General features: G+C 44.9%; 1 protein-coding gene across 2 annotated transcripts in view; it reads left to right on the top strand.

Annotated features, from left to right (window-relative positions):
• TMEM97 (transmembrane protein 97) overlaps window positions 1–11,489 on the top strand; it is a 12,793-nt gene extending 1,304 nt beyond the window's left edge. The window contains exons 1-3 of one of the 2 annotated variants that reach the window (XM_068121197.2): window positions 6,919–7,065; window positions 8,226–8,370; window positions 9,277–11,489. In XM_068121197.2, coding sequence (XP_067977298.1) covers window positions 6,949–7,065; window positions 8,226–8,370; window positions 9,277–9,539 — 525 coding nt within the window. In that variant the 5' untranslated portion in view covers window positions 6,919–6,948 and the 3' untranslated portion in view covers window positions 9,540–11,489. Of the gene's footprint in view, window positions 1–6,918; window positions 7,066–8,225; window positions 8,371–9,276 lie in introns of those variants that run through there. The other variant, XM_068121196.2, reaches the window with a different exon arrangement.
• Window positions 11,490–13,311: the final 1,822 nt, after the last annotated feature.

The following is a 13,311-nucleotide window of genomic DNA, read 5'->3' as shown; positions in this document are numbered from 1 at the left end:
GTAAAGTTTTGACTTTTTCAACATATTTCAACATACAGCTATTTGATCTTCATTTCAACAATATTGACAGATAAAGGTGATATAATATAACAAATATCATGAAACATTTACATTTTGTAGTCCATTGTATAATTTAAATAAACATAAATGCAAATTTCACGTGTGGAAAAAGTATGTACACCCTTACATTTCTCACTACTTCAAATACCTAAAATTATAATCAGGTGCACCAGCTCAGGTGCAAATGATTAGAACATCGTCAGAGAGGATCTTGGGGAACCTGTCTTATTTAAACCTCAGACATTTAGTTTGGTTTGCTCTTTGTTGTTGAAGTGTGCGGCGTCACCATGCCTCGATCAAAAGAGCTCTCTGAGGCCTTCAGAAAGAAGGTTATAGATCCCTACGAGTCTGGGAAGGGATTTAAAAAGCTCTCCAAACAATTTGAAATGAATCATTCGACTGTCCGGAAGATCATCTACAAGTGGAGAAGATTCCAAACAACTGCCAACTTGTTCAGGCCAGGCCGCCCCATCAAGTTCAGCTCGAGAGCAGACCGCAAGATGCTGAAAGAAGTCTCTAAGAACCCCAGAATGTCATCACGGGACCTGCAGGTAGCTCTTGCCACTGTTGATGTCAAAGTGCTCGAGTCTACCATTAGAAAGAGGCTGCACAAATTTGATCTACATGGGAGGTGTGCCAGGAGGAAACCTTTTCTGTCCAGAAAGAACATCAGGGCAAGACTAAAATTTGCCAATGAACACCTAGGCAAAGACCAGCACTTCTGGAACAATGTGCTCTGGACAGATGAGTCAAAGGTAGAGCTATTTGGCCACAGTACCAGAAGACATGTTTGGTGAAAACCAAAGACAGCATTTAACCACAAGAACCTGATACCAACTGTGAAGCATGGTGGTGGAAATATTATGGTTTGGGGCAGCTTTGCTGCATCAGGGCCTGGGCAGCTCACCATCATAGAATCCACTATGAATTCTTCATTGTACCAGAGGGTGATTGAGGATAATGTGAGGCCATCTGTCGGAAAGTTGAAGCTCAACCGAAGGTGGACCTTGCAACATGACAATGACCCTAAACATACCAGTAAATCCACCAAGGAATGGCTGAAAAGAAAGAAATGGAGGGTTCTGGAATGGCCAAGTCAAAGCCCGGATCTAAATCCCATCGAGATGTTGTGGGGGGATTTGAAACGAGCTGTGCATGCAAAAAACCCCTCAAACATCGCACAGCTGGAAGAATTCTGCATGGAGGAGTGGGCAAAAATTTCTCCCAGTCGATGTCAGAGACTGGTAGACAGTTATAAGAAACACCTACTTGAGGTTGTTTCTGCCAAAGGGGGCAATACCACCTGTTAGAGCCAAGGGTGTACTTACTTTTTCCACATGCGAAATTTGCATTTATGTTTATTACCTTCGCAAAAGCGGAAGGTTATGTTTTGATCGCTGTGTATTTATTTGTATGTCTGTGTGTGTGTGTGTATGTTATTCGCATAACTCAAAAAGTATTCAACCGAATTGCATGAAATTTGGTGGGATGATTGGTTATTATACGGGACACATTTGATTAGATTTTGGGAGCAATCGGGTCAAAGGTCAAGGTCACGAAAAGGTCAAAATCGTATTTTTGTTGTTCTGTTCCCTACACTCCCATGCCAAGTACAGAACAGTAGCTGCGGCGAAGGTATGCGCTCTACCGAGTGCCCGTTCTAGTTTTACTTCAGATTTTAGGGTCTTCAGTTCTAGCCCCTGTCGTGCCGTTGAAATAACATCAGGTGGGTTCACTCAAACTCATGTCATCCGTCCGAGGTCGGCAAAATGGTTACCAGCTTGCTGGTAACAGGGGCACTGCATCAGCGGCATAGCTGCGCTTCAAGGAAAGATGCAACGAGCAGCCACAGGGTACATACGGAACATCAACTCTCGATCTGCAGGAGGATCAGCAGTTCGGTGCATGGTGTCCCTCGTAGAGAGGAGATAGGGTCAGCAGTTCGGTGCATGGTGTCCCTCGTGGAGAGGAGGTAGGATCATCAGTTCGGTGCATGGTGTCCCTCGTGGAGAGGAGGTAGGATCAGCAGTTCGGTGCATGGTGTCCCTCGTGGAGATGAGGTAGGATCAGCAATTCGGTGCATGGTGTCCCTCGTGGAGAGGAGGTAGGATCAGCAGTTCGGTGCATGGTGTCCCTCGTGGAGAGTAGTTAGGATCAGCAGTTCGGTGCATGGTGTCCCTCGTGGAGATAAGGTTTGATCAGCAGTTCGGTGCATGGTGTCCCTCGTGGAGAGTAGTTAGGATCTGCAGTTAGGTGCATGGTGTCCCTCGTGGAGATGAGGTAGGATCAGCAGTTCGGTGCATGGTGTCCCTCGTGGAGAGGAGGTAGGATCAGCAGTTCGGTGCATGGTGTCCCTCGTGGAGATGAGGTAGGATCAGCAGTTCGGTGCATGGTGTCCCTCGTGGAGAGTAGTTAGGATCAGCAGTTAGGTGCATGGTGTCCCTCGTGGAGATGAGGTAGGATCAGCAGTTCGGTGCATGGTGTCCCTCGTGGAGAGGAGGTAGGATCAGCAGTTCGGTGCATGGTGTCCCTCGTGGAGATGAGGTAGGATCAGCAGTTCGGTGCATGGTGTCCCTCGTGGAGATAAGGTAGGATCAGCAGTTAGGTGCATGGTGTCCCTCGTGGAGATGAGGTAGGATCAGCAGTTCGGTGCATGGTGTCCCTCGTGGAGATAAGGTAGGATCAGCAGTTCGGTGCATGGTGTCCCTCGTGGAGATGAGGTAGGATCAGCAGTTCGGTGCATGGTGTCCCTCGTGGAGATAAGGTAGGATCAGCAGTTAGGTGCATGGTGTCCCTCGTGGAGATGAGGTAGGATCAGCAGTTCGGTGCATGGTGTCCCTCGTGGAGATAAGGTAGGATCAGCAGTTAGGTGCATGGTGTCCCTCGTAGAGATAAGGTAGGATCAGCAGTTCGGTGCATGGTGTCCCTCGTGGAGATAAGGTAGGATCAGCAGTTCGGTGCATGGTGTCCCTCGTGGAGGGTAGTTCGGATCAGCAGTTCGGTGCATGGTGTCCCTTGTTACAAGGCCAATAATTATGTGCATGGTGCCTTCGATCGCGGTGATGTGGTTGGTACCAAAAACGAATGTACCATTCATTCCCCCATGACTATTTCTACCGTACCTCCATCACTATATAACCATTGCTGAGCCAACAACTGACCTCAAGGCAGAGGTAAGGTTTTGAATTTGGGGTTTCCTTCCCCTAGATGGTTTTCCACCACGGCATATCAGTTCAAATTACCCGCTTCTTCTGTTAGGGTTAAAACCTTTAGCCTTATGTCAATCAAAGGGTAAACACAAGGTAGTGGTGGTTTCACCCCCCCCCCCCCCCCCCTTCCACCATTCCCCCAGATGAGTTCCACTAGATCTGCCCAGATCAGCGTGGCAGGCTCTCCCTTCTCTTCCAGGTTTTACAAGACCTGTCCCAGATCACAAGTTTGTCCCAACTCAGAGTATGTACCCAATAAATGGAACTTCGGGGTATTTATTGAAATAGAATGTCAACCTGTATCATATTAGTAATTACCCTATGTATGTATATATATATATAAACCTCATTCTAACCAATGACTGATATTAATGTTCGGTACCTTCCAGGTGTCGTAGAAAGCTGAAATTTGGTGTGCCGATGGACAGCGAAGCTGGTACACCGAGAAAAATCCCAGAACCACTGGAAAGCATTAGGAAATGATAATTTCCGTTAAAAAACTGTAAATGCATACATAAGTGTGTTCGGTACCTTCCAGGTGTCGTAGAAAGCTGAAATTTGATGTGCCGATGGACATCAACGCTGGTACACCAGGATAATTCACAGAACCGTTGGAAAGTATACTCAACGTAAATAACTGTAAACTCATCTTTAAAAAAAACCTCAATCAATACCTAGCATTTGAAAATTCTAATTTATATAACTGTAAATTGTGAAATAAACAAGACAAAAATGTCCGTAAAAAAAAAAAAAAGGGGTCTGTAAATGAAAATGTACGTAAATAACTGTAAACTCATCCATAAAACAACCTCGATCAATATCTTGCATTTGAAAATTGTAATTTTTACAACTGTAAACCATGAACTAAACATGACACTAATGTCCATAAAAAAAAGTGTCTGTATAAATGAAAATTTACGTAAATAATCGGAAAGGTGCCCGTTTAAAAAAATCCTCAATTGATATCTTGCATTTGAAAATTGTAATTTATATAACTGTAAACTGTGAAATCAAGATCTCGATGAAAATTTACGTAAAAACAGTAAACGCGTCCGTAAAATAAATAAATATATTAACCTAAATTGATATCTAGCAGCAGGTCGGTGATACTTGCCCATAATCATAAAGCTTCTATTTATTAGAAGACTCACACACTGTTCTATTTTTTTTAAATCCTATTATGTACCTGCGTAAGAAGCACGGCTCGTTATCGCTTACAATGTGTAAGCATACCCCACTGGCCCACTAGTTATTTCATAAGCAGTCAGTAAACCTTTATTCTTTCATTGTGTCAACAGTGGCACTTGGATTTTCAACTACGGTAGCTTTTTCTTGCTGCCTGAATCAATATGTCTGCTCACTGTTGGGCTGTGAATTCCCTGGTCACATGGTGAGAAAAGGTCATCTTGTGAACTGATCAAGTGATACACTTTGCCATGCACTACCCACACAGACTGTTCTATTAAAAAAGAACATTATTACTCGAATCTGATGCACATTACATATCACAACGCAAGATGATTTCATTTGGTGCAGCATTTTGTGTCGTTTCGGAAAATTTTCAGGAATTAAGAATCATTTTGTTAAAGAGTCCAGAAAGTGTGGGAATGTCTATAACAGACGGAAAGATGGATGGAGAGGATATAAGGGAGTGGGCAAAATATTTAAGGGGCAGAGGGAGGAGAAAAAGGGTTGGAGTTATCAAGGGTTTGCGCTGGAGACATTTACAGACTTGGCATTTCATATGGAATATTTTTTTTTTCTTGACTTGGGTTTACTTTCTTAACTCAGTATATCAATCTGGTGAGTTTCTTTTACACTTTGGTGATTTATTTGTTAAAAGAACCATGTCACTGATTGTCTGTCGCAGCAAGAAGTCAACAACAGGATTATATCACAGGTGGCGTGGCAAAATGTACGGACAGGTGCATTTGATGATTGGCTTCACAGTCGGGTATACAAGGGTTGTTGCGTTCTGTATTAGTGGAAAACAACTGCTGCACGTCTCCAAAAGTTATTGCCGCTTCCTCTGGAGATGGTCCGTCAACTCGACAATGCTGTTTGTCATGGAGTGGTGGCTTTACGAAATTACGGCATGAAACCGTGCTATTGCTCGGCAGTATGGCATCACTCAAGGTCAGGTGTCAAGGATCCTGAAACGAAATGCTCAGAGGGGTGTCCCTAATCCAATACCGAGGCCAGGACGTCCCTGCAGAACCACAAGGAGGGATGATCGCCAGCTGCACCGGTTAGTCCGCAATGGCCGTACCAAGTCAGCTAATCGGCTTCGGGCTGAGTGGCAGCAACTGACAAATGTGCCTGTATCCAGAAGGCTAGTCAACCAACGACTGGTTCAAGCAGGCTATCGTGCCAGGCGTCCCCTGAGAAAGCCACGCCTGACCCAGACAACACCGCCAGCGCCGATTGCAGTGGACCAGAGAGCACCGTCAATGGCAGCCAGGACACTGGAATCACGTGATCTTCAGTGGCGAGTCTAGATTTCTGGTCTATCGTCAAGATAGCCGCGTCCGAGTACGCAGACAAGTGCATGAAGCCTACAACAAAGATTGTATGGTGCCACGAGTCCAAGCTGGAGGTGGTGGGGTGACCGTTTGGGCTGCTTTTCATGCAGGGGGCAAAACTGACCTGGTTGTTCTGAATGGAAACCTGAACCAGTTCAAGTACAGGGCCATTCTGGAAGCAACATTGCTTCCATTTGCTCGTGCAGCCTTTTGAGGAAACTTTGTCTTCCAAGATGACAATGCATGGCCTCATCGTGCTCGCATGATCCAACACTTTCTTGCTGACCGTGGTGTAGATTATATGGAGTGGCCTGCCATCTCCCCGGATATGAATCCGATAGAGAACTTGTGGGCAGAATTAACGCATCAAATCGACCACTTGGACCAGCAGCCGACCTCTGTGCGTGAATTGCAGCAGGCTATTGTCACTGCATGGCAAGCGATTCCTGTCCAAACCTTGGCAAATCTCGTGAACAGCATGCCTCAACGTGTACGTGCTCTCCTGAATGCTCGTGGGGGTTACACGAAGTACTGAACTGTAATTTTACTGTCCGTAATCCCAGTCATAATTTAGCTTTTGTTTTTGTTGAAATTATTTTGGCTAATGTGCAAAATAAAGAGATACTTCTGGAAAACGTACAGAAGTTTAACACAGTACTGTCCGTGAATTGAGTTCGATATCAGTTTACATCACTTTCAAGGATCAATTTATTTGCTTCGAAATGTCAAATGTGGTTTTTGTTTCGTTTAAAGGTCACATTAACAAAATCTAGAATAATTTCAACATAATTCCAATGAACTTTTGGTTCTAAGTCATCTTGAAAAGTAAGTTCACCCCCACAAAAAAAATATTCCATATTAAATGCCATGTCTGTAGAAGGTAAAAAGGAGGAGGAGGAGGAGTGGGAGGAGGAGGAGAAGGAGGAGAAGGAGGAGGAGGAGGAGGAGGAGGAGGAGACAGATTGTAAACGTGCCAACTGTAAAAAGGAGGAGGAGGAGTAGGAGGAGGGGACAGCTTGTAAACGTGCCAACTATAAAAAGGAGGAGGAGGAGGAGGAGGAGGAGGAGTAGGAGACAGATTGTAAACGTGCCAACAGTAAAAAGGAGGAGGAGGAGGAGGAGGAGGAGACAGCTTGTGAAACGTGCCAACTGATGCCATGGTGGGGCTGCGCGTGTTAGAGATCTGCTTCTTCCTGTACTTCATCGCTTTCATCCCGGTGTTCCTGCTGTTCGACTCGCAGGGTGTTTTTCCCGCATCGTACTACCCGCAGCCGGTAGGCATCACGCACGGAGACACTGCTCTACGAGCTGCACATGTTATGCATTCAAGACGTGTAGCGGTTGCAGCAAAGCAAGAGCTCAGCTTTGCCTCTCGTCCCACTCTTTGCCTTCCTTAATCCTGGGAAGGTAACCTACGGTGCTATCAAGACTCGAATGGTGTGATCATTCGGATGCAATGGTGTGATCTGAATAGATTTAGTTGCACATACTAACCCATTACCATTAACTTGACCTCACTTCGCATCAGTATACAGTACATGACCTCTTGAATTCACTCACATCACGCTTTCTCTCTAGGGTTTGGCAGAATAGCCAGGTGTGTGTATGCTCACCTTTGAGCCGTCTAGCCTGGGTTTGAATGTCGACCAAGCTATAAAAACGGTCACCCTGGTGTTTTGCATGCAGGACGATGCATCCATGTGTGTGCATTACTTCCGAAGGACAATAACCCAGAGGACCTGTCTGCCAGCACTGATTGTTGGTGGACGTTAAAGATCCCATGGTGTCTTTTTTTCAATGAGTCAACTTTTTTCACTTTTCACCCCAAATCCCCTTTTTTTTGGAAATACCGACTTTTTTCTTTCCTGGAAGTTCCAGCAGTGTCCTTGTGTTTTATACTTTGCCACCCCCCCCCCCCCTCCCCTGCCTTCCCATGCCGCCTCCCCCAAGCCCTCTCCCTCCCACAGATCTCCCGATGTCCCTGTTCTCTATTGTTGTACTTGTGTGCTTCCCTCTCTCTCCCCATCTTGTCTCCCGCTCCCTTTGTCATATGTTTTATGTGTCAGTTTGTCTTTTTGTGATTAATGTTAGCTCTTACACGAGCCTCGATCTTGTAACAAAAAATAAATAAATAAAGTTGGAGAGTTTCGCCTCACCCTGGCTAAATTCCACGTTCCTGGCACGTTCAGTTGAATTTCAGGAATGCCCATCTGATTTATGCAAGACGGGCCACATAAAAGAGCCCTCAGCCAAATTGATGTTTCCAAAGACCTGGGCCAAACATCAGAGCCAATAATACCCTACCTTCCCCTGTAGACATCCAATCCAAGTACTCACTGGACTCAGCAGATTAGTCATGCCTCTTCCCAACCCCTTCAGTCTTTTCTTCCTTCCCCAGTCTTACGTATCCCTTCTTTCTTGTACACTCCACCAGCTTCGCCAGATACTTGGTGACTATGCAATCAATTACCGAGACCCTCTCCTGGTGGATCCACCTGCATGGTTCCACGCCATCTTGTTTTGTGAGATCTTCATGCAGTTACCATTCCTCCCTGTTGCAGCCTACGCCTTCTACAAAGGTAAGCACCCATTACTCTAGCTCCGGCTCTTCTACTTTTCAAAAGGCAAGAGATTCTTTGCCTGTGACTGTTGCTGAACCAAATAAAGTTTTACATTGTTGAGAACTTTTGCTAATTTTGCATCCTCTTATGGTAGAGAAGTCGAGGTGTTAGTTTTTTTTTTTTTGTATACAAGATCGAGGCTCGTATAGGAGCTAAAATTAAGCACAAAAAGACAAACTGACACATAAAACATAAGATAAAGTGCGGGGAGGACAAGATGGGGAGAGAGAAGGAAGCACACAAGTACAAGTACTCCCTCCTCCAGGTCTTTAAAACAGCTGTTCATCACCACCTCTTATCTTCCCCCATCCAAAACCTTGATCTTTTCTACCCCCGCTAATTCACCCCAGATCCACTTTTTATTTTTGAGATCCCGACTTTCTTTCCTGGAAGTTCTCGCAGTGTCCATGTGTTTTATACCTTTCCTACCCCCCCTTCCCTCCACTGCCTCCTCCCCCCAAGCCCTCTCCCTCCCACAGATCTTCCGTTGTCCCTGTTCTCTGCTGTTGTACTTGTGTGCTTCCCTCTCTCTCCCCATCTTGTCTCCAGCTCCCTTTATTGTATGTTTTGTGTATCCGTTTGTCCTTTTTTGTGATTGATGCTAACTCTTACACGAGCCTCGATGTTGTATACAAAAAAAAAGAGTAGAGAACAGGGACATCGGGAGATCTGTGGGAGGGACAGGGCTTGGGGGGGAGGAAGTTTTCTTTACCAAATAGCCAAGTTAATTTCAGTCATTCATATAAAATGGGAAAAAAGAGATTGATGTTCCGAAATGTCATTGTAGTCGAGTTGATAGAGTCGAGGACCGATCAGAAACATTTCATTTGTTTGACCTTCTTTTTCTCCCCCTATCACTGGAAGGTGGTCAACGCTGGATCCGTGTACCCGTCATCATGTATGCCACGCACGTTGCGACCACCGACCTCGTAATCTGCTCACACTTTATGTGGCACGACTTCTCCAACTCGACCCACCCAAGCCCCAGTACACAAGGACAGCGATCGCTGCTACTCGCCGTCTATTCCCCGTTCCTTCTCGTTCCCTTGCTTATGCTTCTCACAATGTGCTGCAGTCACACGTACTGTGGCTCTTTACCGCAGGACCGCAAGGTCAAGCGCAGGTGAAGTCTCACCTTGTAGCACGCCAAGCCTATGTAGCTAAACCTGCATATCTGAATTGGTAGTACGGTGATGCTTACTGGATAAGATCCATTTCTCAAAAAAAGATCCATCTTTTGTAGGGTTTGGAATAAATTGCCAGGATTCATCATAGCTAGTGGCATCTGCATTGCATGAGTTGTCACCACATCGACACCTGTCAATTTTTGTTGTTGTTGTTAGTCAACCCCAAATCATGAAGTAAATGTTGTTTGTAACATTGATTAGCAAAATGCACCTTCCGTTGCATTGTTTATATTCCACAGAAATCGTTTGAATGCTTTACCCAATGGTGATGCGAGAGACGAGTTCATTCAACACCTTTGTGTGTGTGATAGTCAGGTTCACTATGTTAACAAATATAAGTTCGTTCAAAATTTTGGGAGATTAGCAAACCTGTACATTTTTGGAATCATCAGAGGATGGAGAATCCGAAAATCAATGTTGGCATTTGCACAGACACCTGCATGGCCGCCATTTTGGATTTTCAAAATGGCTGCCGTAAAATACCTATTTTGCGCTATCTCGGCTTCTAGTCAACCTAGAAACTTCATTAAATATGCTAATCCTATGTTTTCTGGGCCAAGGAATCCAATAAAGGCCTCAAAATTGTGCTCAGGATTATAGAAAAGCAACAAACAAAGGTAATTGAAAACCATTGTCTTTATATTTGTGATATAACTGTATTATACCATAATACATGATATTGCAAGTCCTTTGAAGTTATAGGTATTGGTTTATAAAGCAAGAAAGCAGCCTTGTTAGTATCATATTGAACTATAAGTCCTATACACAGGATCTACGAGGTCTATACCGTTCAGGAATATGCTTTTACAGATCTTCATCACTGTCCTGAGTGTCATTTTTGCAAAGTTGTTTACGGAAATTCCAACATTAATTTTTGGATTCCTCATGCTCTGAATATTCCAAAAATGTATAGTTTTGCTAATCTCCGAAAATTTTGAACGAAAAAAACATAGCGAACCTCACTGACATTCATTTCATTTTTTTTATTACCAAGAACGAACAGGTCAAACTCTGTTCGACGAAAGCGATTCTTACGTTGGAATCTTGAGCAATTTGCCTCGGTGTTGCCGGTTACCTTGTTCGAGTGTAAGTCGCATGGGACCTGATTACGGATACCTTCTTTCATCTCAACATCAATCCGTGAGAGATACCGAGTCAACCAAGGATGGCCTAGAGGGACCCACACTCACCTCTAAACGGTCTAGCCTTGGTTTGAATCCCACTGAGCTATTAATCTGTCATCCCAGTGATTCATCAATGTGGGTGCCCCTGTCTGGAACTGAGCATCCCTGTCTGCCGACATCAATTGGTGGACATTAAAGATCCCATGGTGCCCTTTGTGAAGAGGAGGCGAGGCACCATGAACAAATTCCAAATTCTTGCCCTGCTTCCTGAGTCGGAGTGGTGACTCGACGAGTATTGTAACCTAGCAACTGCTTCCGCAGCACCAATGCTCTGCGTAGGGTATTGCACATGATGCTGATGAGTGACATCTCACCATGCAAACAGGGTTGCCATATTGATGCACCCATTGAGTTGGGTAGTTTGTAAAGTTCTGCAAGAATTTTTTTTTTTAAATTTGATTTTGCATACCAAATATAAAAAGCCCAAGACATAATGTCAATGCATTCGAAATTCACATGGAAAACCCTTGTTTGCAGTTATATGAGCAAATATGCTCATATAACTGGAAAACACAACATGTGTTAATTCCCCTTTGGATAATCATGTGACATTCACACTGACATTGCTGAAGTGTGGCCAGTTTATTGAAATAATGTAGCAAATTTTATTGCCATGTTAGTTTTCTTTAGGGCTGTCAAAATAGCTGAGAAGTAATGTACTCATTTTTGAGCATCTACTCTGGCATTAAATCCTGACCTGACACAACTTGTCGTCCTGGTGCTTCGTAGGCAGCATATCGCATCAATCAATTATCTTGCGAGGGTTTGTTCCATCTTCAAGCATTAAACATACCCCACCTTCCCCGTAAGTATCCAATCCGATAGGCTACGGCTACGAAGGAGTTTCACTTTGTGAAAAGAGTAAGCTATTGTGCGATGGGACCCTAGCCAAATTCCAGATCCATGCTCTAATCTGGCCCAGAGGTAGGTACTACCGGGCATCTCAGTCTTGAGATACCAACATAGTGGCCCCAATGATCTACAAGGTCAGTGGATGCTTTTATGAACAGTTTCCATTACCTTTGCATCACAACACTTTTGACTTTGTAGTCATCCCACCTTTTGTTGGTTTACAGCATGTGGCCTGTCTACCAAGACTGTCTAGCATCATCAAAGCATTTTCTGAAGGCATACGAGTCACAATTCAAGTTGACAGGAGTCAGTCCAGGAAGTTCACTCTCCAAAATGGAGTCGATCAAGGCCTTGTGTACACCAACTTTATTTGGAATTGCTCTTCACAATTGCTTGAAAACTTTTCAATTTGACCCAGCCATGGACAAAACTAAAAGTTCAGATAGTTCTCATCCATGAACTGCTTGCTCTTCCCATGTGCAACACCTTCTCCATTGTGAACATTGCTTGCAATTGTTTTCCCATGTAACAATCAGCCCACAAAAAGACTCATTATGGCACAGAGCTTGTGCCTGTACCATAATGATTGCATGGAGGCAAGTGGGCCAGCTTGACAACAGGTAAACGTTGTCTGCTGAGATCACAGACAACTTTTCCATGTACCAACTTACTCCAGTAAAGGTAGATGAGTCCCATCAGTTATCACAGGGAGGAGCACTGTGAGCACTGCATGTGGCCTGTCTACTGCACTGTGTCACAGTGGACTTCCTCTCTAGTCGGAGTCAACGTGTGGCCCTGAATGGATTTCTCTCATCTCCCCTTCCTGTTCAGGCTGGAGTTCCCCAAGGCAGTGTTCTGGGCCTTGTGCTTTTTCTGGTCTTTATCAATGATCTCTCCGACTCTCTGGAAAATCCTCTCTATCTCTTTGCTGATGACTCCACTCTCTGCCGCTCCATTCCTCTTCCCTCAGATCGGCAGTCTGCAGCCTCCTCACTCTCTGAAGACGTGGACAAAATCACAGACTGGTCAAACAAGTGGAACATGTCTTTCAATCCTGACAAATCTCACACTCTTACGATGTCTCTCCAAAAAGACCGACTGGACAACCCTCCCATTTACTTTCTCAACAATCCTCTCCAAGAAGTTCTGTCACTCAAGCTTTTGGGTCTCACTATCTGCAATGATCTTTCTTTGGAAAACCACATTTCCAAGCTGGCCTCCAAAGCTAGTCGCCGACTGGGCATCCTCCGTCGTGCGAAGTCTTTCCTTGGCACACCTGAGCTCCTCACCACATACAAGGCTTTCATCCGCAGCTCAATGGAATACGGTTCTCCCCTATGGGCCGGTGCTCCTGCCTCACACCCAGCTCGGCTTCACGCTGTTGAAACCAAAGCTTTCAGAATAATTGGAATCTCCCGCGATGAAGCTATCTCCGAGGGCCTTTCACTCACTCACCGCAGGCAGGTAGGTGGTCTTTCTGTCTTCTACCGACTCCTCTCCGGCCTTGCTCCCCCTGCTCTCTCTGTGCTCTGTCCCCCAAATATTCCTACAGGTCGCAGATGATCTGCCAGCAACCCTCTTATAGTTAAACTGCCAAAATCTAGGCTCTCTGCTCACATTCACTCTTTCATTCCTCTTTTCTCCCACCTCTGGAACAAACTCCCACACTCCCTTCA

Source organism: Myxine glutinosa, chromosome 6 (genome assembly GCF_964187855.1).
Source record: "Myxine glutinosa chromosome 6, kmMyxGlut1.1, whole genome shotgun sequence".
Lineage (NCBI taxonomy): Eukaryota > Metazoa > Chordata > Myxini > Myxiniformes > Myxinidae > Myxine > Myxine glutinosa.
This window is presented reverse-complemented; position numbering and strand designations above follow the sequence as displayed.